The sequence below is a fragment of the Miniopterus natalensis genome, chromosome 4 (genome assembly GCF_054644295.1).
Source record: "Miniopterus natalensis isolate mMinNat1 chromosome 4, mMinNat1.hap1, whole genome shotgun sequence".
NCBI classification, from domain to species: Eukaryota; Metazoa; Chordata; class Mammalia; order Chiroptera; family Miniopteridae; genus Miniopterus; species Miniopterus natalensis.
The window spans coordinates 45,800,335-45,822,903 of record NC_142084.1 but is presented as its reverse complement, the minus strand read 5'-3'; the positions used below and the strand labels follow the sequence as shown (position 1 = coordinate 45,822,903).

Below are 22,569 nucleotides of genomic sequence, written 5' to 3'. Positions count from 1 at the left end.
TGGGAAGAGATTAATCAAAGAACTTACATGCATAAATAAGTGAACACAGACAATAGTGTGGTGAAGGCCTGGCCGGGGGCAGATGCTGGGTGGAGGGGGTCAATGGAGGAAAAAAGGGGGAATATCTATAATACTTTCAACAATAAATTTAAAAATTAAAAAATAAGGTGTGATTTCAGCCACTTTCTTCATAATCACTGAGTTTTTTGTATATCCTTCCAGTTTTGTTTGCAAAGAACATACAAATGTTTTCTCCCTCTTCATCCAAAATACAGCATAGTATATTACACACATATTTCTGAACTTTGCTCTTTTTCACTTAACATTAGCTCTATTTTAGAAATAAAGGGTGCTCTTATTCTCTTTTGTACAACTTCATAGTATGCACCAATAAATGTATTTATTTAATTAGTCCCCAAATGATGGGTAGAGTTACAAACATGTTTTAATGAATGGCCTTTTACATGTATCATTTCATACACACACATACAAATATATCCCAGTAGAATTTTTGGGTCAAAAGATTTAAGTATTTGTAATTTTGGGTGAGGGGTGACAAATTGTTCTCTATATTATACCACCTTGTAATCCCACTGGCAATGTATGAGAATGTATTTCCTTAAAGGCTTTTTTTTTTCCTGTCAAACTTTTTAATTTCTGCATATCTAAACTTTTAATTTGCATTTCCATTGAGATAAATTTATTTAGTATTTATCTTTATTGTTCAAAGTATTACAGATGTCTCCCTTTTAAAATCATTTTTATATATTTAAGGGCCATCTGTCATATTCCTACTCATACATTTTATCCATTTTCCTCTTGAGTGAATGGCCTTTCTTATTGATATCTGGAAATATTAGAGATTAGCCCTTTGTAATATGATTTCCAATTATTTTTCACATTTATCACTTGCCTTTTGACATAACCTTTGGTACTTTTTAGCCATTCAGGCTATTTTATTTTAATTGAACCTACCAACCTTTTCTATTATGGCTTCTAAAATCTGCGTCATAGAGAAATCTTTTCTACTCTAACATTGTAAAAGAAAACAGGACAGAGATAAAATTAAGCTTTCTGTACAAAATTGCACAAAGAATTTTTATGATAAAGGGGTTTTCAGAAAAGACACCAGTAATTGCTTATGATCAACTGGCTAGGGAAGCCCTCATTTGAATCAAAGGCCTTTTATACATCCTAGGCTATAAGAATTAGAGCAGCAAGTAAGTAGTAGTTATATTCACAAGCCAAATGAAATTTCAAATGCAGTATGACAAAAATTGCTCAACCATAACATCATAGAAAGGGACAGTTTTTGACATGAATATAGTATTTCTTATATTTCTGGTTGAAAGGAACAGAAAAGATGAAAAAACTAGTATAATTAAAATACTACTACATTCTTTATACAGGGGGGAGGCAAAAGTAGGTTATAGTTGTGAGTACTCTATAGTTTATTCTTGTATTATTTAATTACTGTATTGCTTTCCATACACACAACTATAAACCTACCTTTGCCCCACCCTGTGTAACTGTACCAAAACAGTACCAGGTACCAGTTGAGTACCTTCTATCTGGCAGGTGTTTTACCTTTAACATTATAAAGTGTGTATTACCATTTTACAGATGTAAAATTATGGCTCAGAGAGATTAAAAACTGTGTTCAAGTTCAAAGAGCTGTTACTAGGCAGAAGTGGTAATCAAATCTGATATCCATTATAGTAATATAAGGGATCTCCAAATACATAGTATGACTGGTAAGCTCTCTTAATTGTGTGTTATTTTTCAAGATGAAAATGTGGGAAGTTTTAATCATTGTGATTTGGGACATTCCAAACATTTCTACAAAAAATTAAATTGATGTGTCTTTTTCTTTCAATCTGGAATCTCAGTCACCTCTGTATCGTAAGGGTATTACCACAGTAACTGACAGTCATAGTATGTTTGCTAAAGGGGTGATATGAACCTGAATCGTAATAAATTGTAAAATTCATGCAATTCACACAGGAAAAAAATTAATGCTGATTAAGTATAGTATCTATGTTAAGTACTGCATATGGTTATATGAAATAGACCTTCTTTAGAGGATGAAAAAAATGAGACTAATTTACTCTCCATGTAATTTCTGCTAGAAACTTAATAGGAGAAATATTTGTAACTATTTAATATTCTATGTATGCAAATTCTATGTCACATAGCTACACAATGAGTTGATCAACAAAGTTAACATCAGTATCAAAGAGTGGATTTTTGTCTCTATTGATTATGCAAACCATCATTAGAAATTCATTAGAAATGTACACTAAAATATTAAACAATCGAAATGACCTGAATTTGTTAATTACTCGTAAGTAAAAGGGGGAAACTTCACTGGGCTCATCAACAAAATATTTATAATGGCTTTTGAAAAGGATTTTTATTACTATGATTCATGAAACTAATATTTACAGTATCTAATGCTTTGGTCCCATAAAGGCAGGGAGCCTATGACTGTATACTCAAGAAGGGAAACTGTTCTCGAGAAAAAGTCAAGCTGATTGTGAGAGCTAATTTTTGTGTGCATACTAATAAAAAAATAAAACACATACATATTTAAACATCACATATTTAATGTCAAAGAATTTGAATTCAAGTACAAAAATTAAACAACACATGATTTCAACATTAAAAAACCATAACACTTATTATTCTAACTATACAATGAATATCAAAAACACAAATGAAGCATAACTATAAAAACCTTAAATACATTAACAGCAAAATTACAATTTATTTCTATAACAGATAATTATTAACTAAAATATTTACAGTTATTTTCAAGGACCACAATGGTAGACTGCTTTTTCCTTTAGTAACGAGTAAAATTTGCATCTTAATCTTTTTGCCCTTCATTTCTTTCTACATAATAGTTAGATGCTTCTGGTTATACAACTATTCTCATTTCTAAGATAGTGATCCTTGGTAATCATATCCAGTGTAACCGTTGTCTGCAAGTGCTTTCATATTGTGAAATGCTATGTAGCAAAGTTATCATACAAAAATTTAACAAACTAATGGGTTCTACTGCTCGCTCAGGAATTAGATGTAAAGTCCAAGAGTTTAAAAAGAATAGTAGTTTGTTCTTTATGAAGAAAAACCACTGAGTAACTTTTTAAACTTATCATTTTTATAAGTTCTACAACTATAGGTTATTCTGAATTATGGCTGTTTGTTGAAATAAATATATTTATCATTTTAAAACCAAATGTGCAAACCCAATTCTAAAATAAAAGTATTTTAATTAGCATGCTTTACAAAGAAACTTTCATACTCATGTTTACAGTATTTTCTTCAGAAGAATGAGGCCTGATTGGAGATATACAGTCGCTGTCCAACATGGCTGCCATTAGCAAGTGATATTGTTGGTGACAAGGGATAGCTTGGATAAGAATAAGGCCTTGAAGTATAAGGAAGCACGCTGGGAGTCCCAGAAGAGAGGGTAGCACTAACAGGGGAAAGACTACTTATTGAGCTGCGACGGAAATTGTAGTCTGTAAATAAATACATGAACAATTATGCTGCACATCTTTATGGATACAAATTTAATTCAAAGAGACAAAGCATTAAAACTATAATCACAATTTAACATAATGTTCTAACACTCAAAATCCTGGTAATACTATACTGCTGGTAAAGATTGTGTCAGTATTCACTGCATGGCAAATCCTGACTGTTTTATCAGTCAGTATTATGTTTCTTTCACTGACAAGGCTTCAGAGATCTTAACTAAAACGCATTCTTGGATATCTATTTATTGTTTTGTGTCTTTATCACAAAAAATGCTCTGATTTCTCTTGCTCCACAATGAAGCTGCTTTTAAATTTGGTTCTGATGCTAAGGGGTAGTTCATGAAGAAAAAATAAAGACAGCAAATTCATATTTGCTTCTTTTTTGGAAACTGGATTAGGTATCAAACCAGCAGAAACATTCACCCCTGGACTACAAAAACCAACTGTCCAATATTTCATTATTTAAATACTAATGTAAACATTTATATAACTCAACACATCAATTTAATATTAGCATCCTACTAGTACCATAAAACAGTAAAATGAATCATCTTTATAAAATAAACTTCAAAAAACCATTATCAACTTACAGTATAGAAAAATCCAAAAATTTAACCAAATTAAAAAAAAAACCCAACAATTATATTTGAAGTATTACTACTTCACAATAAATATTCATCTTACGGAGAAATAATTTCCTGCTTCATTAATTGTAATGTTTATAGATGTGTGTGAATATTAGACCAAATTTGTAAATCCCATACTTTCCAAAAACTCAACTATGTTCTTTAGTATAGAATAAGCCATAGGTCTGACAATAACTATAAAATGATTACTTATAGAAGTTAAGGTGTTTTTAAGAATGAACGAAAAGGAATTAGATCATCTAATGTACAGGTAAGGCTTGTATCTCTATTTTCCTGGAACTATAAATGAGGCCTAAAACAAATGAGCATTAACTTAATGCTGTCATGGGACTTAATATTTAGCCAACAGGAATGAGATCAACTGCAGAAGAATAAGCTCAAGCAACATCAGAAAGGACCTAGTTAAGAAAAAAAATGGAAAACATAAAAATCAATTAAACATAGGCTTAATTTCCAGCATTGTAGAACTCTAATTAGAATAATTTTTAAACTTTTGTATTTTAATGATAACACAAGAATAAAAGCAGTTTGTTCCAAGAAGACATAAATACATTAAAAGCATCCAGTTCAAAATATTTTCAGTATTTTAAAATTGGATAAGGAATTACTTTGATACCAAAGTAGGATAACTCCAGGTATCAGAGAATTCTTCTCTTAAAGGATACACTCTGCCTGAAGGGTCATGGTATTAAGTATAAACAGAAAGTTAGTGCTCCTATAATTCAAGTGATTGCTTTAGAAAAAGTTCTGGTTCTCTCCTCCTAAAGATGATTAGACCAATACAGCCAATTCCTTTTAAGCCATGTATCTATGATACAACTAGCTCATTCAAATTTCAATAGACAAGACTTAGAAGAGCAGATCTTTAGTTACACTTCTGTAGGAGGGGAAATGTTTTGCAGAGAAATCACTTTCACTTTGGGTTTATATCCATTCAAGAGCTAATGCAGCCTAGCCTATTCATGAAATGTGGACAGAAGAGCTATCTTCAGGGGAAGAGTTCACAAAGATAGCCAGAAAACTGGCTAATGGTATAGTACTTAGGTCTGAAAATGTGAGTTTCTGATAGTACCATACAGTAAGCCTTTAATCAAAAATATATACTACTCAACTGTTGTATTCTCACATTTTCAAAAAGACTAAATCAAAACAAAATTAGAAACTGACTTTATTCGTACAGGATAAATCAAGAAAATCTTCCCCAAATACTACGAAGATTAGAAAAAAAGCTTCAGATGTTTATAAGATTTGTAAGTATTTCATAAAGTTGTGCAACCAGCACCACTATCCAGAATACTTTCATCACTCTAAACAAAAACTTGGTACCTATTTGCAGTCACTCCCCATTCCCCAGCAACCACTAATTTTTCTGTTTCTATAGATTTGCCTACTCTAGATTTTCCATATAAAGTGAATCATACAATTTGTCATCTTTTTTTTTTTAATGTATCTTTATTGATTTTAGAGAGAGGAAAAGGAGAGAGAGAAACATCAATGATGAGAGAGTCATTGATAGGCTGCCTCCTGCATGGCCCCGACTGGGGATCAAGCCCGCAACCCGGGCATGTGCCCTGACCGGGAATTGAACCCTGATCGCCTGCATCCTAGGTCGAGGCTCAACCACTGAGCCATGCCTGGCCAGGCTATGTCATGTTTTTTAACTGGCTTCTTAGCATAATGATTTCAAGGTTCACCCATGTTGTTGTATGTACAAGAACTCCATTCCTTTTTATATTCATTGCATGCAGGATACATTTTATTTATCCATTAATCAGTCGATGGTCATTTAGGTTGTTTCTACCTTTTGGCTATTATAAATAACGCTGCTAAGAAATAATGTGTACAAGATTTTGCATGGACATATGTTTTCAATTCTCTTGAGTAAATACTTAGGAATGGAATTGCTGATACATACAGTAACACTACATTTAGCTTTTTTAAGGTACTACCCAAATTATTTCCCAAGGCAGTTTATACCATTTTTTCACTCCCAAAACCAATCTATGAGAGTGAAGCACCTGATATTTTCTTCTATGCAATACATTTCCCATACCTTTGATACATATTTTAAGCATTTTATATTTTTATGGGATATTAAATTTTTTTTTAATGTCATTTCACCATTTTTTATTTCCATTGCTAACATTCAAATAGCCATGACTGAAATACTTCAATAGCTTTCCTTCACTGGGACACTGAATTTCATCTGCAAAACAAAGTTTTTTTTAAATAGCACTGTACATACCCAGAATATAAAATACAGCTGGGTTCAAGCATAGAGTTTAAAAAAATTCACCTACATTAAAATATAAATAACATTTATCATTTATTACTTTGTACTTGCCATCCTAGTACAGAAAACCAAAAACTAAGTATAAAGTTGAAGGAAGATTTTTTCAGAATTGCTAGTTATTAAGCAACTTAAAGCCTATGAAATATTTAAAAATCATTAACTAACCATTTTAAGTGATATTTTTGGCTGAAATACATTAGCATTATCACATTCACTGGTTTTTATCTAATTTACTTTCCCTGTTACAATTGTACTTTGACATAATTTTAAAAGATATTTTTATCCTCTACTTAGTTTTTCCCATTAGGCAACTGACAGCGAAGAGCAAGAAGTAGATATAAAGTGGCCAATGTTTTTTTTCTAAGACTAGGCCCACAGAGTAGCTTAGGTCAGTCTGTTTTAAGATGATTTATAGGAGGCTGTATGTTAATCTTAGTAATGGATGGCTGGATAAGAAAGTTATTGTCTCTAACTGCTTCCTTATAAAGTTCTAGCTGGTTAATTCTCTATTTTTACTAGAGTAATGATATTTTTCAGATTCAAATTCAGGAAAAATGTCATCTCCTTTTGATTTTAACTAAATGGATTTTTTAAATAATATATCATCCCATATAATTTTGAAAGAGTGATTTGGGTTTTAAATTTTTACTATGAAATTTTGATTGTATAACAATGACCATAAACATAAAATCTGTGAGATATCTGGTTTTATTTTTAAGACACTGTTTCATTTTAAATTATCTGAAGATTCTAATTTAAATCTTCAAAAACAAGGGTTGGAAATTCTAGAAAATGCAAACCAATCTATAGTGACAGCAAACAGATCAGTGGTTGCCTGAGAAAGAGAGTAGGAGGAATGCATTACATTAGGGATGATGGAAATTTTTTTTCTTGATTGTCGTGTCGTTTAACAGATGACTATATAAATCAAAATTGACCAAAGTGTAGACTTTATCTTTTTTTAAGATTTTTTTTATTGACTTTTAGAAAGAGAAGAAGAGAGGGAGAGAGAGAGAGAAATATCGATGTGAGAGCAAAACAGTGACTGGCTGCCTCCTGCATGCCCTCTACTGGGAACTGAATCCACACTGACTGGGAATTGAACCAGCCACCTTTCAGTGCACAGGATAATGCCCAAACAGCTGAGCCACACCGGCTAGGGCAAGTGTGGACTTCAAATAGGTGCATTTTATTATACCTCAATAAAGTTATAAACAAACCCAAGTGTTTCTCTGAGTTAGTTTCAGTGATTCCCAAACTATATCCCATACAATTGAAGTACCTCAAAACAAGAATCCCTTAGCCAAAAAAAATAAATCTTGGGAAAAATTTAGGAACGATAAGTTTAACAGTTAAACAGAGTTGCTACTACAATTATTCAGTATGCTAATATGCGTTATGATTTCCGAAAGGGAATATACAATACAGCTTTTCCTAAACTTGTCTGACCTTCAGTTATTTCACTGAAGAACTTTATAAATAAAGTTGGAAGGACTTTTAATAGGAATAATATGTAATATGAAAACTCTAAAATCAAAACAGAAAAAGTTCTTGAAATATGTTAAACAGAACGATTACAAACTCAAATGCCTTCAGAGGCCAAGATGTAACAAAAAAATAAACAAAAAAACTCAAAAAGAACCAAATGGAAAACAATAGGTGTCTAGCTATTTGTACTGAAATTAAGCCCAGTTGCTTTCCTTTCAAAATGCTGAAGAGACCAAAACAAACCATATCTAGAACTTCCAGTTTGCTACTCTGTATTAAGAGATTAATTATGTCAAATTTATTTTAATGCTAGTTTCTAAACCACTTGGAAATAAGAGTATCAGAACAGTAGGCTATAAGAGAAAAAATTATAACCTGAACTGCAACAATCTAGGCTTCAGTACAGCTCAAAAATTGTAGCTCACTAGAAATACTATCTGGGCAAAAGTGAATAGAACATAAAAGCTTTAAAAATGATAATTCTAATTCTTTTCAAGTTTCATTTCTGTCAGTAAAATTAGTCCTCATAATTCAAAATTTCAAATATAAAAATTTATAGGAAAGGTAGTTCTAATATCACATATTTGAATTTTTATGGTAAGATCTATAAAAATAGTTATGTCTCAAGAATAACAAATATATGCCTTTGTATCTGCAATATGAGTTATAGTAATAAAAGCTAATATTGATTGAACACTTACTATGTGCTAAAAATAACTATACACAATCAGCACTATTTAATCCTGACGAGATAAGTATTATTATTTTCCTCTTTAACAGCAAGTTAACTGAGGCACAGAAAGGTAAAGTAACCTACTTAAGAACACAGATCTAGTATATGGTTTGCTACCCCTTAAGACCACAACATCCTTTTTGCCTCTACATGTAAAAAGGAGTTTAGATAGTAATAATCTTTACTAAAACTACAAACTACCTTCAATTTCCTATTAAAACTTATCCTTCTCAGTACCATGTTGAAAACTATACAGTGAAATCTCATAAACATAACTTTTATTCCAAATTCTATCAACAATTTTAGATTGATAAATTTGAAAAAATTTAAAGTTCTATTTTCAGATAAATTTGAGAAATGCCAGATAGTCCATATACATATAAATACCCACTCCAACTACACTGACCTTAAAATACAGTTTACCATCTTGGTGGTTTACAATGTACACTAGCAGTTAAAAGTTTTGAAAAGACCTGAACTACAGAAACCAGTTTAACTTTTTAAAACTTTGCTTAATGAGTCTATAATTAATAAACTATAATAATCAAAATACTTCACCAGATTTTATGGGAAATTTTAAATTATTTCCCCTTAAAACTGACTATAAGAATAATAATTTATAACTGGCTTTCTGAAAACTATATCACTTAATATTCCTAAGAGACTTTCTCTTACCTGTTTATTTTCTCCAAATTCTTCTACATAGGTCCAGGCTGAAGAGACTGTGTTCCCTGTCTGTAAGCAGTGAAGACAGAAGAGAATTGAGTCTTTAGATTGATTTTATCCCTATCTTGGGAGTGCATGGAATCCTTGATAACTTTAGTTAAAAAACTTTTGATCAGTAAATAGGAAAACAAATTTAGAGAAAAGAGAACAAGTGACAAATAGTTATCATTTCTGAAGTTCTGCGAAGATGAACAAAGACAACAATATTTTGCTATTTGAGTGAAAATTATGAGTTAATACATTATCAGGAAAAAAAAAAAAAAGCATCTTTCTATACAAATTAAGTCCTTCTTTGTTAGTTTTTCTAAGGAATGCTCTACTAGTAAAATAAAGAAAGGATTTTAAAATCAAATGAAATTACCCAGCTTCTGATAAGCAGATAGCCAAAGAATCTAAGTGAATTTGATAAATATCACTATATTTTTCTTCTGTCCTAAAAAGATAGATGGCCAAAAAAACACTAAGCTTAAAAAACATTTTGCTTATTAACAGCTAAACTTTATGTGCTTGAAGCCTAAGTTAACTATATATAGTACAACTCTGGAAAGCCACCCATTTTAGTCATTCATCTCTTTAAGTGCCTCAAAGCTTTCTAGTAGAAATGTATATCCAACTCTATGCTAAGAAACTACATAGAAGTATGAACAAATAAAAAATGTTTGATGATCCATATAAAACTGTAGATTTTTAAATAGCCATCTTAAAATAACTCAGTAGAAAAAATGGTCAAAATACTTTTTGATTTTTACATGATCACACAGGTAACTAACTAATCAACCCTCCCAGTGAGAACTTGAAAATGTAGACAATTATTATAAAAGCAAAAATATCTATCTGAAAGCACTGAGAATGACCAAGGCAGTGAAGAATTATGGGATCGAGATCCTAGAAAAAGAAGGAAACTCAAAAAAGTGTGAGCATCTTTTGGTTGGAGAGTTTGCCTTAGAAGGACTGGCGGATTCTGAAGAGGGATCTTAGAGGCAAGAAAAGATGACAACAGACAGAAAAATTTCTGAGGATAGGAGCACAAAAACTGAAGATGAGAAGCTATGGATGAGGCCTGTCTGGAACTCTAAGTAAAAATGAACTAGACCAACTCTAACTGAATAAATTCAACTTAAAATTTTCTCAATTCCTGCCTGAATCAAGGCAATCAGGGATGTCGTTACTTGGGTCACCTTTCTGAAGCAAAAATAAATCCTCTCTGAATAAAAATAAGCATGCTAGCTTTCAAATTATCTTTAATTTTTTTTCATATGCAGTATCAATAAAAATAAAAAATTCAATAAAAAATAACCATACAAAGACAGAAAACAATGTGACCTAAAACCAACAATAAAATAAAAGTGAACAGTAGCAGATCTACAAAAAAATTAAAGTTTTCAGATCTTTATATTAAAATAACTATGTCTAATATGTTCAAGGAAATAAAAGACAAGACAAAGTTTTGAAGAAAAAATAGAAATCATTTAAAAAGAGTCAAATAAAATGCTAGAACAGAAATAAATCTAAATGAATGGTTTTATCAGTATGTTAGACACAGATGAAAAAAGAATTCATGAACCAAAAGACAGGTCTGAAGAAAATATGCAGACCAAACACACAAACAAATAAAAAGTACAGAAGGAATATAATAGATATATAAGATACAGTAAAAATGTTTAACATATGTATAATTGGGAGTACTATAAAGAAAGGAGAGATACTGGGACAAAAGCAATATGTGAAAACAGAATAACTTAGAACTTTCTAAAACAGATGAAAAACATCAATCCGCAGACTTTAGAAGTAGTGAAATGTCCTGATTAAGATAAAAACTAAGAAAGTACACGTAAGTCCATCATAGTAACACTTTTGAAAATCACAGACAAAAAGAAAATATTAAAAGTAGCAGAGGGCAAAAAAAAGTTTATGTTCAAAGAAGCAATAAGTAAATTACAGCTCATTACTCAACAGAAACAATGGAAGCCAGAAGACAGTAAGTGGATTTATAACCTCAATGGGCTAAAGGAAAATAACTGCTTATCGAGTAAACGTACCATATCAGAAGGCAGGTGAATTAAAGAAATATTCAGGCAAATTAAACTGAAGTAATTTTTCATAAGCATATCCAAAGGAAAATACAAATGAGTGTTCTCTGGCCAGACTAAAGAAATAATCACAGTGGAAGCTTAGAGGTATAGGAGGAATAAAGAGCAAAGGAAATCATAAATATGTAAATGTAAATGAGTATGTGTATAATAACTAAAAACTATTATTATTAGATATATGGGATTAAAATATATTGGTTTAAAACATATGGAAATACCAAGACACTCTATATAATTGGAAGAAGAAATAAGAGAAGCTAAAGTGTACTAAGGCCCTTTCATTGTCTGGAATATGATAAAAGCACTAATTAATATTGGGCTTCAATAAGTTAAGAATGTATACTGGAGCCTACGGTGTAATCACTAAAAGAATAGTAAAGACTTTATGACTAATACAGCTAAAAGAAGGAGAGAGAAAAGGGCAAAGAAGCAATCTATCAAAAGAAGACAAGAAAGAAGAAAAAGGAAATAGAGCATGAAACTAGAACAAGGAATAAAGGCTAAGGCAAGATGAAAGAGTTAATTCCAATTATATCAACACATACACTAAATGCAAGCTGACCAAGCACTCAAAGGACAGACTTTCAACAAAAGCAAAGAACAGCAACAAAAACAGCAGCAAAAATTATATATTGGGCTCATCTTAAGGCTAAGATACAGAAAAAGTAAAGTTAAAAAATGGAAAAATGTTTAACAGGCAAACTCTAATTAAAAGAAACTTTATATTTTAACATAAGGCAGGAATGCGTGCTATAGAACAACACAATATAATGATAAAAGGTATACTTCACCAGAAAAATGTAACAATTCTAATATCTATGCACCTAATTCATAACCTCAAAATATATAAAGCAAAATTTGACAAACTGAGAGGAAAATACAAATCTATAATCATAGTGGGTGATTTTCATAACCATCTCAGTAATAAAATAAGCAGACCAAAAATCATGAAAGAAATTTAAATATGATTAACAAACTTGGCCTGAGATATATGTGTATATACATATATAAACATAATACACATATATGTTCATAAATATTTACATATACTTACATACATAGGTTATGAGTTGAATTATGTGCCCAAAAAGATATGTTGAAGTCCTAACCCCTAGTACTTCAATAGGGTCATTGCAAATGTCATTAGTTAAAGTTAGGTCTTACTGGAGAAGGGTGGAACCTTAATCTAATTTGACTGTTATCCTTGTAAGTGCAGAAAAACAAAGTGTGCCATGTGAAGACACAGAAACACACAGGGAGAAGATGAACATGTTACAACAGAGGCAGAGACTGGAGTAATGAGTAATGCGTCTACATGCCAAGGAACTCAAGGACTGCGGCAGGCAGCATCAGAAGCTAAATAAAAGAGGCAAGGAAATGATCGCCTACCAACTTCAGAAAGAATATGGCCCTGCCAACACCTTGATTTTTGACTTCTAGCCCTGAGAACTGTAGGAGAATAAATTTCTGTTGCTTAAACCACCTAGATTGTGTTATTTTGCCACAGCAACCCTAGCAAATTACTACACTTCAATTAACAACTACAAATTCTTTTTAAGCAGGTGTGGAATATTTATTTACTTGGTCGTTAAAAAACAAAAGGGAGCCCAGCTGGCATGACTCAGCAGTTGAGCATTTACCTATGATCCAGAAGACAGAAATTCGATTTGGGTCAGGGCACATGCTTGATCCCTGGTGGGGGGTGTGCAGGAGGCAGCCAATCAATGATTCTCTCCCATCATTGATGTTTCTATCTCTCTCTCCCTCCCTTTCCTCTCTCTGAAATCAATAAAGATATATTTTTTTAAAAAAAGCCAAGTACTAAAATGATACAAATACACTTTTTGACCATAGTAAAATAAAAACCAAAACTACAGAAATCTATGTTCAAGAAGAAATAAAAACAAAGTATTTTTAAAATAATAACAAAATACATTAAATGTATTAAATGTATGTAACACATCTATAACCACATGTAAGAGGAAAATTTGTAGCCTGAAAATGCATATACTGTAATAAAAGGCTGAAAACTCTAAATTAAGATGGCTTCTTAAACGATCTTCCACATAGTCAAAAAATATATATCAATCATACAAAAACTCTCCCATAAAACACTAAAAGAGAAAAAACTGTCCAACTGTTGTTATAAGGAAAAGTATGCACCAATCTCTTTAATGAACACAGATGTAAAAATCCTAAAGAAAAAGCAAATTTAGCAATACATAAAAAAAGATAATGTAGCATGACCAAATTGAGTTTAATTCAGAAATACAAGGTTGATGTGATATTCAAACATCAATGCAATTCACATTAAAATAGACAAAAATGATATAATTATATAAATAGATGTAGAAAAGCATTTGATAAAATTCACCACCCATTCCTGATAAAAACTCTTAGCAAACTAGGAACAGAAAGGAATATCCTTAATGTGATAAAGGGTTTCTATAATAAAAGCTACAACAAGCATCATACATTAATGGAGAAATACTGAAAGTTTACAATGATGCCTTCTATCATCATTTGTATTCAAATGCTAGCAAAGCAGTTGCAGCAAAGTGCAACAAAGCAACAGAAAAAAGAAAAGTATAAAGACAGAAAAGAAGAAAAAAGCTCATTATATGCAGTTGACATGACTGAGTATGTAGAAAATTTAAAACAGTCAAGCCATTAGAATCAAATAATTTTATTCAATATACAAAAAATAAATTATATTTGTACAAACAGGAACAATTAGAAATTGAGATTAAAAGGCACCTTTTGCAATGGCATTGGAAAATATTATATACCAACAAATAAATCTAATGAAAGATGCAAGAGATATTTACACAGTAAACTACCGAATGTTTAGAGAAATTATAAAACACCTAAATAAATGTAGAGATCTATATTCATGGATCTGAAGGCTCCGTATTATAAAAATGTTAGTTCTCTGCAAACTGATCTACAGATTCAATTCAATTCCAATCAAATTCCCAACAGGATTGCTTTGCTATCAATTTACAATCTGATTGTAAAATTCATATGTAAATATAAGGGCTGAGAAGAGCCAAGATAATTGTAAATACAAAAAAAGGTATTAAGACACTCTCTACCAAACATTAAGACTTTTCTTAAAGTTATGTAATTAAGACAGTGTAATTAAGATGAATGCAATAGAGAATCCAGAATAAAGTGTGTGTGTGTATAGGTGTACATGTGTGTACATACACACATATACATAAATACTTGATTTATGCTAAAGGTGGCACTGCAGAGCAATGGGAAAAGGGCAGTCCTTTCAATAAATGGTGCTAGATACAGGATTTGGAAGCAGCCCAGGTGTCCATGAGTAGATGAGTGGATAAAAATGCTGTGGTACATTTACACAGTGGAATACTACCACTCTACTATAAAAAGGAAGAAAACTTTACCCTTTGTGACAGTATGGATGGACTGAGAACATTATGTTAAGTGAAACAAGAGTGTCAGAGAAAGATAAGTACCGTGAGATTTCAGTCATATGTGGAATTTAATGAACAAACTGAACTATGAAGCAAAATACAGGCAGACTCATAGATAGCAGGCAGACAGCTCTTGGGGGGAGGGGGAGAAGTGGAAGCATTGAGCAAAAAATAAAAAGAGAGAGAGAGAACTCATGGACATGGACAACAGTAGGGTGATTGTGATGGAGAGGTTAAATGGTGATGGAAAAATTAAATTAAATAAATAAATAGTGCTAGGTAAATAATTATCCACACTGGGGGTAAAAACAAACAAACCTGGATACACCCTCACAAAATTGAAAAGATTTTTAAAATGTGTTTAAAAGTTAATACAGAAGAAGGTGAGCAGAAAATCTTTAAGCAGGAAACAAACAGTACTAACTTTAACAGATAAATTGAACCATATTAAAATTAAGAACTTCCATTTCTTTCAAAGTGTAACATGAAAAGAGTAAAAAAGTAAGCCATGTACAGGGGAAGAGGATCCTTGTAAACTATATTGCCAATAAATAGTTTGTATCTTAATAAAAGAAAATCCCAACTCAAAAAAGGGACAAGAGATTTAAAACAAGGAAGACACTTCATTAAGAGGATATCTTAATGCCATATAATCCTATTAAAAACTGCTCAATATCATTAGTAAACAGTGATATAAAAATTATAATCTCAATGAGATCGAAAAATATACTAACCAGAGAAGTTCAAAATGTTAAAAAACTGATAGCACCCAAGTGCTAGCAGGAATGCGTAACAATGGAAACCCATATATTATTGACAGTAAAGTTTAAGTTGGTATAATCACTTTGGAAAATTGTGTGGCATTATCTACTAAGTTTTAAAAATATGACTTGCCGCATATTACTCCAATGTATTAAAAAAAAATGCATGCAAATGAACACCAAAAAATGTACAAGAAACTTCACAGCATCATTATTCTAACAGCCCAAACTGAAAGCACCTCATATCTTTACCAACAGAAACAACAAATAAATTATATCATTTCAATATAATACATCGCAGGGAAGGAATGAACAGTACTGCTATGTGCAGCAACATGGACCAATCTCATAGCGTTAAAAAAGTATATAAAATGTATAAAGTTTGAAACACAGAAGTCAGAGGTTTCCTTTGGGAAGAGAAAGGGGAATATCTTGGTGGAAGGTAAAAAAGAGCCTTATGGTGTGTAGATATTTTATGTCTTCATATGGTGGTAATACACAAAGCTTACAGTCATGATTTATGTACTTTTCTGTTTCAATGTAATATAACATCTTAAGAACAAAAAATGAAAGAATTATCATATCGACCATACTGATATATAATTATGATAAAAATAAAACTACTATTTTTAAAGTTCCTATCAAAAAAGAGTAAGAATAATGATTCAGAGTAATTTAAGAACTATAATATTGATTTTCAATAGAGATTTAAATTATCAATCTAGGACAATTACATTTCTGTTAACATACAGAATGGATGATGATCCTCAAAGCAAAAGTAAAAACTAAAAAAAAATCACTAATTGTTAAACATATTCCAAGAAATTATTTCAAAAGCGATTATTCAGTAGTCAAGACACAAGAAAGCCCAGCTGGTGTGGCTCAGTGGTTGAACATTGACACAGGAACCAAGAGGTCACTGGTTCAATTCCAAGCTCGGGCTGCAGGCTTGATCCCAAGTAGGGGGGCGTGCAGGAGGCAGCAGATCAATGACATTTCTCTCTCACTGATGTTTGTATCCCTCTATCCCTCTCCCTTCTTCTCAAAAAAAAAAAAAAAAATCAAAACATTTTTTTAATTCTTAAAAGATACAAGAAAGACACTAGGATAAACAAAAAGCATGTCGAAAAGTCAAGAATAAGAATCTTCTAAACTTCAACGATCAGAGACAGAACCTTGGTTTTCTATGAAACTGGAATTATTGCATGTGTTATTTTTAGTCTTCTGTAATAATAAGATCCAAAAGAAAAATAAACTGGAGATCCAAGATGGTGATGGATTGAGTGGAAGCTACACTGACACTCTCCCAGGACCAAACTGTACTACTACAGTAGTACAACTACAATATAGAAAAACCACCCTGTATAATCAACTGCAACTGAAGACTAGCTGGAGAGCATCCTCATAACCAAGGATGAAAAATGGAGACCACATAGAGACTGCTTTTGCCTGGGGGCAAAGCAATTGCCCCACCCTGCAGGAAAACCTTTTGGCCTCACCTTGTGGAATTTCTCTAGCCTGAGGCTCATTAGGAGACTGAATAACACACAGCCTCTGGGCGCTTTGAGTCTTTGCCTGATTTGCTTCTGGACCCAGGGCTTAGAAAGGCAGACCGCGGTGTACATCTTGGTCCTGTCCAAACACACCCAGTCCCAGCAGAGGAAACCAGAACCTGTGGAGTATGGGAAACTTCAAACAGGGTACTCAAGGCCAGTCACAAACAGCATCTGACATTGGCCTGGACGAGAAACCATCCAAAAGACTGGGAGTCCTAGCAGATCAACCTAATACATAGAAACAAACCCAAAATGAGGAGACCAAAAAAAAAGACCCAAATGAAAGAACAAAAAAATTATCCAGGAGAAGAGCTAAATGAAAGGGAGATAAGCAATCTATCATATATTGAGTTCAGAATACTGATTATAAGGATGCTCAACAGCATGAAAAAAGATATGGAAACTACGAAGGAAATTAAGAACGACATAGTAGAAATAAAAAAAACACTGGAAGGAATGAGCAGCAGATTAGGGAAAGCTGAGGATTGAATCAGTGCATAAGAAGACAGGGTAGAAAAAAATCACTCAATCAGACATCCAAAAAAGAAAAAACAATTAAAAAACAGGAGGACAGTCTAAGGAAGCTGTGGGACAACACGAAATGTAACAATATTCACATCATAGGAACGCCAGAGGAAGTTGAAAATAAGCAAGGGTTAGAGAATCTGTTTGAAGAAAAAATGGCAGAAAACCTCCCTAACCTGGTCAAGAAAAAAGTCACACAAGTTCAGGAGGCACAGAGTCCCAAGCAAGAAGAACCCAAAGAGGCCCATGCCCACACACATCATAATTAAAATGCTAAAAATTCAAGACAAAGAGAGACTCTTAAAGGCAGCAAGAGAAAAGCAACCTGTTACCTACAAAAGAGTCTCCATAAGGCTGTCAGCTGACTTCTCATCAGAAACTCTACAGGCCAGAGGGGAAAAGCATGAAGTATTCAAGGTAATGCAAAACAAGGATCTGAAACCAAGAATACTCTATCCAGCAAGGCTATCATTCAAAACAGATGATGAAATAAAGAGCAAAAAAAGACCCAAAAAAAGCCAAAGGAGTTTATCACCACCAAACCAGCATTGCAGGAAATGTTAAAGGGACTGCTGTAAAATAAGTTGAAATAGAATGAGAAACATAGGCATAAAAAAAAAAATGGCAATAGGTAAGTACCTATCAATAATAACCTTAAATATAAATGGATTAAATGTCCCAATCAAAAGACATAGGGTAGCTGAATGGGTAAGAAAACAAGACCCAAATATTTGCTGTCTACAAGAAACCCACCTCAGAACAAAAGACTCACACAGGCTGGAGGGGAAAAAACAACAACAAAAACTTCTCGAGGACTTTAAAGGAGAGTTCGACAGCAATACAGTCATAGTAGGGGACTTCAACACCACACTGACTTTACTGTATAGATCTTACATACCAAAAATCAACAAAGGAAACAGTGACTATAAATGACACACTAGATCAGACAGATTTAATTGATATTTACAGAACATTCCACTACAAAGCCGCAAAATAGGCTTTCTCCTCAAGTGCACCTGGGACAGTCTCAAAGATAGACCACATGTTAGTAAACAAAACAAGTCTCTACATATTCAAGAAGACTGATATCATATCAAGCACCTTCTTGGACATTTACACAATGGAATACTATGCAGCTGTAAAAACGAAGGATCCCTTACCCTTTGAGATAGCATGGTGGGACCTGGAGAATATTATGCTAAGCAAAATAAGCCAGTCAGAAAAAGACAAGTGTCACATGATCTTACTTATTTGGAATCTAATGAACAAAATTAACTGATGAGCAAAATAGATCCAGAGACATAGAAGCATGGAACAGACTGACAAATCCGGGGGGGGGGGGGGGGAGGTAACCGAAGTATTTATATTCATATATGCATAACCCATGGACACAGACGACAGTGCAGTGAAGGCCCAGGGGGAAGGGGTACAGGGTGGAGGGGATCAATGGGGAAAAAGGGGGGCATTTGTAATACTTTCAACAATAAAGATAAATTTTTTAAAAAAGAACGTTAGCCCGGCCAGGCGTGGCTCAACGGTTGAGTGTAGACCTAGGATAAAGGCGATCGGGGTTCGACTCTCGGTCAGGGCACATGCCTGGGTTGCGGGCTCGACCCCCAGTTGGGGGTGTGCAGGAGGCAGCCGATCAGTGACTCTCTCATCATTGATGTTTCTCTCTCTCTCCTTTCCTCTCTCTGAAATCAATAAAGATACATTTAAAAAAAAAAAAAAAAAGGTTAAACTAGGTAAAATTACCACTAATTTGGATACTAATTTTTATTATTTCATTAAGACATAACATTGTAGATACATGACTTGGTCTATAAAGAGTGATGAAAAGTTTTTAAAGTTACTTTAAAACTAATTGTACATATAAGCATATTCTATATCCTTGAAGATTTTATTGGCTTTCAGTTTGAAGAACAATTCCATATGAATTTTAAAGTAATTGGTATGAAAAATGAAAAACTTTCAGACTCTCAGATATGTCATACTGCTATTTCTTCTTTTGAAAACAGAAAATAACAATGCACAGAAGTCCAGTATATTCTAAATAAGACTATTATCTTAGCATCCTGAATTTGTAGGGCTTTTCCTGTCTTTAGGAAACTAAACTGAAAGGAAGAACACCACCTTTTCAGTCTATACCTGTGTAGAAGAATGAAGAAATGCAATGCTGCTGTAAACTGTTTAGAAATAACACAAGAAGCAATTGCCAATTATTTTCCATTTGTGAAGTCTTAACAAATGTTATACATGGCACTAAACTGTGGCTCATGTAATGAACTTAAGAAGCTATCATAATGGTCAATAAAATTATAAAATTGTACTTATATAATCCATTATATTTTAAATTTCATTTCTATATATACATACCTAATACATATTCAGTATAAAGTAATCCATATGACTAAGTCTGTATTTCAATGTTTTCACTATTTTGAAACACTTATTTCACTATTGTTTTAAGTTATATACGTATTTCTACTTCAGTAAAATATAAATACACATATATCATCCTGTTAACCATCATCAGTAATCGTTCTGTGTCTGTACCTACCAACTACATATCTCAGATATCCTTTTCCAACCCCTTCCTCTTTCTGCTCAAAGCACAGCCAAAATTTATTTTTCCTCAAAATATTTATCTTTGAAACTTATAGCACGTAGGTCACTTTAATTATTTGAAAAGCACTACATGCTGAGTACTAACGGAGGAGACAGTACTGATCTACAGGCATAATAAAGGAAATACTAACAATAAAAATATGTATAAAGTCAATATGTTGACTTTATAAACCTGATGGATCAAAAATTTTATAATAGTAAACAGTAGCATACAAATTACTAAATTGTTTAGTAGTATAAGGAAAAGGTCATTCTCAGTTACTATGTCTGAGAAAAGCTTAATATAAGAGATTAAGTAGATGAGAGTAAGTAGAACAGTATTCCAAGTGGACTGAGAAGCGCGAGGAAGAGTCTGGAGGTACCAACCAACAGCGCAAGTTCTTCAGATAATCAAAGCAAGATATTTATCTATGGTTAGGTTAAGGTGAGGCCAAATAATAAAACATGAACAGAAGAATGTGGAGTTCAGAGGACTTGATTATACTATAATAGAAGGCCGCTGTAGGTTCCTGATCAAGGAAATAACAATGAAAAATCATAGTTAGACATAATTGGAATAATAAATTACATGGTTGGTTCAATCATGTATTGAGATGTTTTGAGTATGATTAAAGAGCAAAATGAGAGTACCAAGCAACAAGAAACAATGAAATAGATATAACAAACTTTTTGAAATTCTGTCTAGCATTTGATGGTGAAAAACGTGGATCACCTGCCACGTTGACACATGTGCCTTCCAGTGACAACGCTTATCCAAGCATCAAACCCAAAAATCCCAAAGCTACCTTGTTAACAAGATATGTGCATAAGATCTTTGTAACTTAAAATGATTCATTTAGAATTTGATCAAATGTCCTAGGTCCATATTATACAGGAGTGGTCTGGTTTATAAGTTTTTAGGACTGGTGAGGACAAAACTGTTTCAGAAAAGGAGGTAAAACATGGAACAAAAGCCCATCTCATTTTATTTTAATTTTTAGAAGAATAACTTGCCAAAAATGCCCCAGACGTTCACAGTGTGTTATCAAATGTTTAATATAAGACAAAGATCAGTTTTTCATTGGAATCATGTGAAGTTAGAAAGAACAGTAGTTAAGAGCACAGCCTCTTGGCTAACTGGGGTTCTTGGGCAAATTAATCTACTGAAGCCTCAGTTTCTTTATTTGTTAAAAAAAAAAGTATAGACATTAAAATAATATCCACCTCAGGATGTATTATATAAAGGCATTTAGCACAATACCTTATATATTAGTGCTCAAAGAATCTTATCTATTATTAGTAATAATATTTATTATTATTATTGGAAACGCCAATATCTTGACTTTGTCTTCTGAATACTATTCTCCAATATTTATACGGCACATTTTAAAATAAAAAAGACACTGTTGTGGGTCTTTTACAAAATTTTAACTCATCAAATACATATAATTACCCTATGAAATAAATACTGTTAACATTCTCATTTTACAAGTGAAGAAACTGAATTACAGGGAGGTAAAAGTAACTTCTCAAAGTAACAAAGCTGGGATGTGAATCCAGGAATTCTGAGTCCAAATGTCATACTCTTTATTCTATGCTGCCTATGTGCTGTACTAAATTTAAAGTACTAAATAAATCTCCTTTTGCTGAAATTCTAAAATGCAATATACTAGTTCCTGACCCTCTCATCTCAAATTAGGTCATATCATCCAATTATACATTCTCATAACACCCTGTGCTTCTTCAGTGTCTATCAGAACTATTACTGAATAACTATCTCCCTGAATAGAATGTATACTCTATGAAAGCAGCAACTGTGTCTGATTCACTACAGTGATCCTCAGGACTGTATACAAAGCAATGTTCAGTATTTGTTAAATTAACTTATATATAGGGTGGGACAAAAAGAAGGTTTACAGTTGTTTGTATGGAAAATAATACAACAATTAATAATATAAGAATAAATTTTGTGTTTCATATACTATAAACCTACTTTTGTCCCACCCGGTATGAATGATCAGCCAGCTGCCAGTTAATAAATTGACAGTGAGAATAGAAAGGCTAGAGGAGTAAAAATAATAAACAAAAGTGTTATGAAAATAAGAATGCCAAAAACAAACTTCCTTAAATCAAAGTTTTCAAAAAGCAATTTTTC

The 22,569-nt window shown here is 32.5% G+C and overlaps 1 protein-coding gene across 2 annotated transcripts in view; it reads right to left on the bottom strand.

Annotated features, from left to right (window-relative positions):
* Positions 1–2,962: 2,962 nt before the first annotated feature.
* The window catches only part of RBM46 (RNA binding motif protein 46), a 31,735-nt gene continuing 12,128 nt past the window's right edge, over positions 2,963–22,569 (bottom strand). The window contains exon 4 of one of the 2 annotated variants that reach the window (XM_016197812.2): positions 2,963–3,527. In XM_016197812.2, coding sequence (XP_016053298.1) covers positions 3,328–3,527 — 200 coding nt within the window. In that variant the 3' untranslated portion in view covers positions 2,963–3,327. Of the gene's footprint in view, positions 3,528–9,385; positions 9,442–22,569 lie in introns of those variants that run through there. The other variant, XM_016197813.2, reaches the window with a different exon arrangement.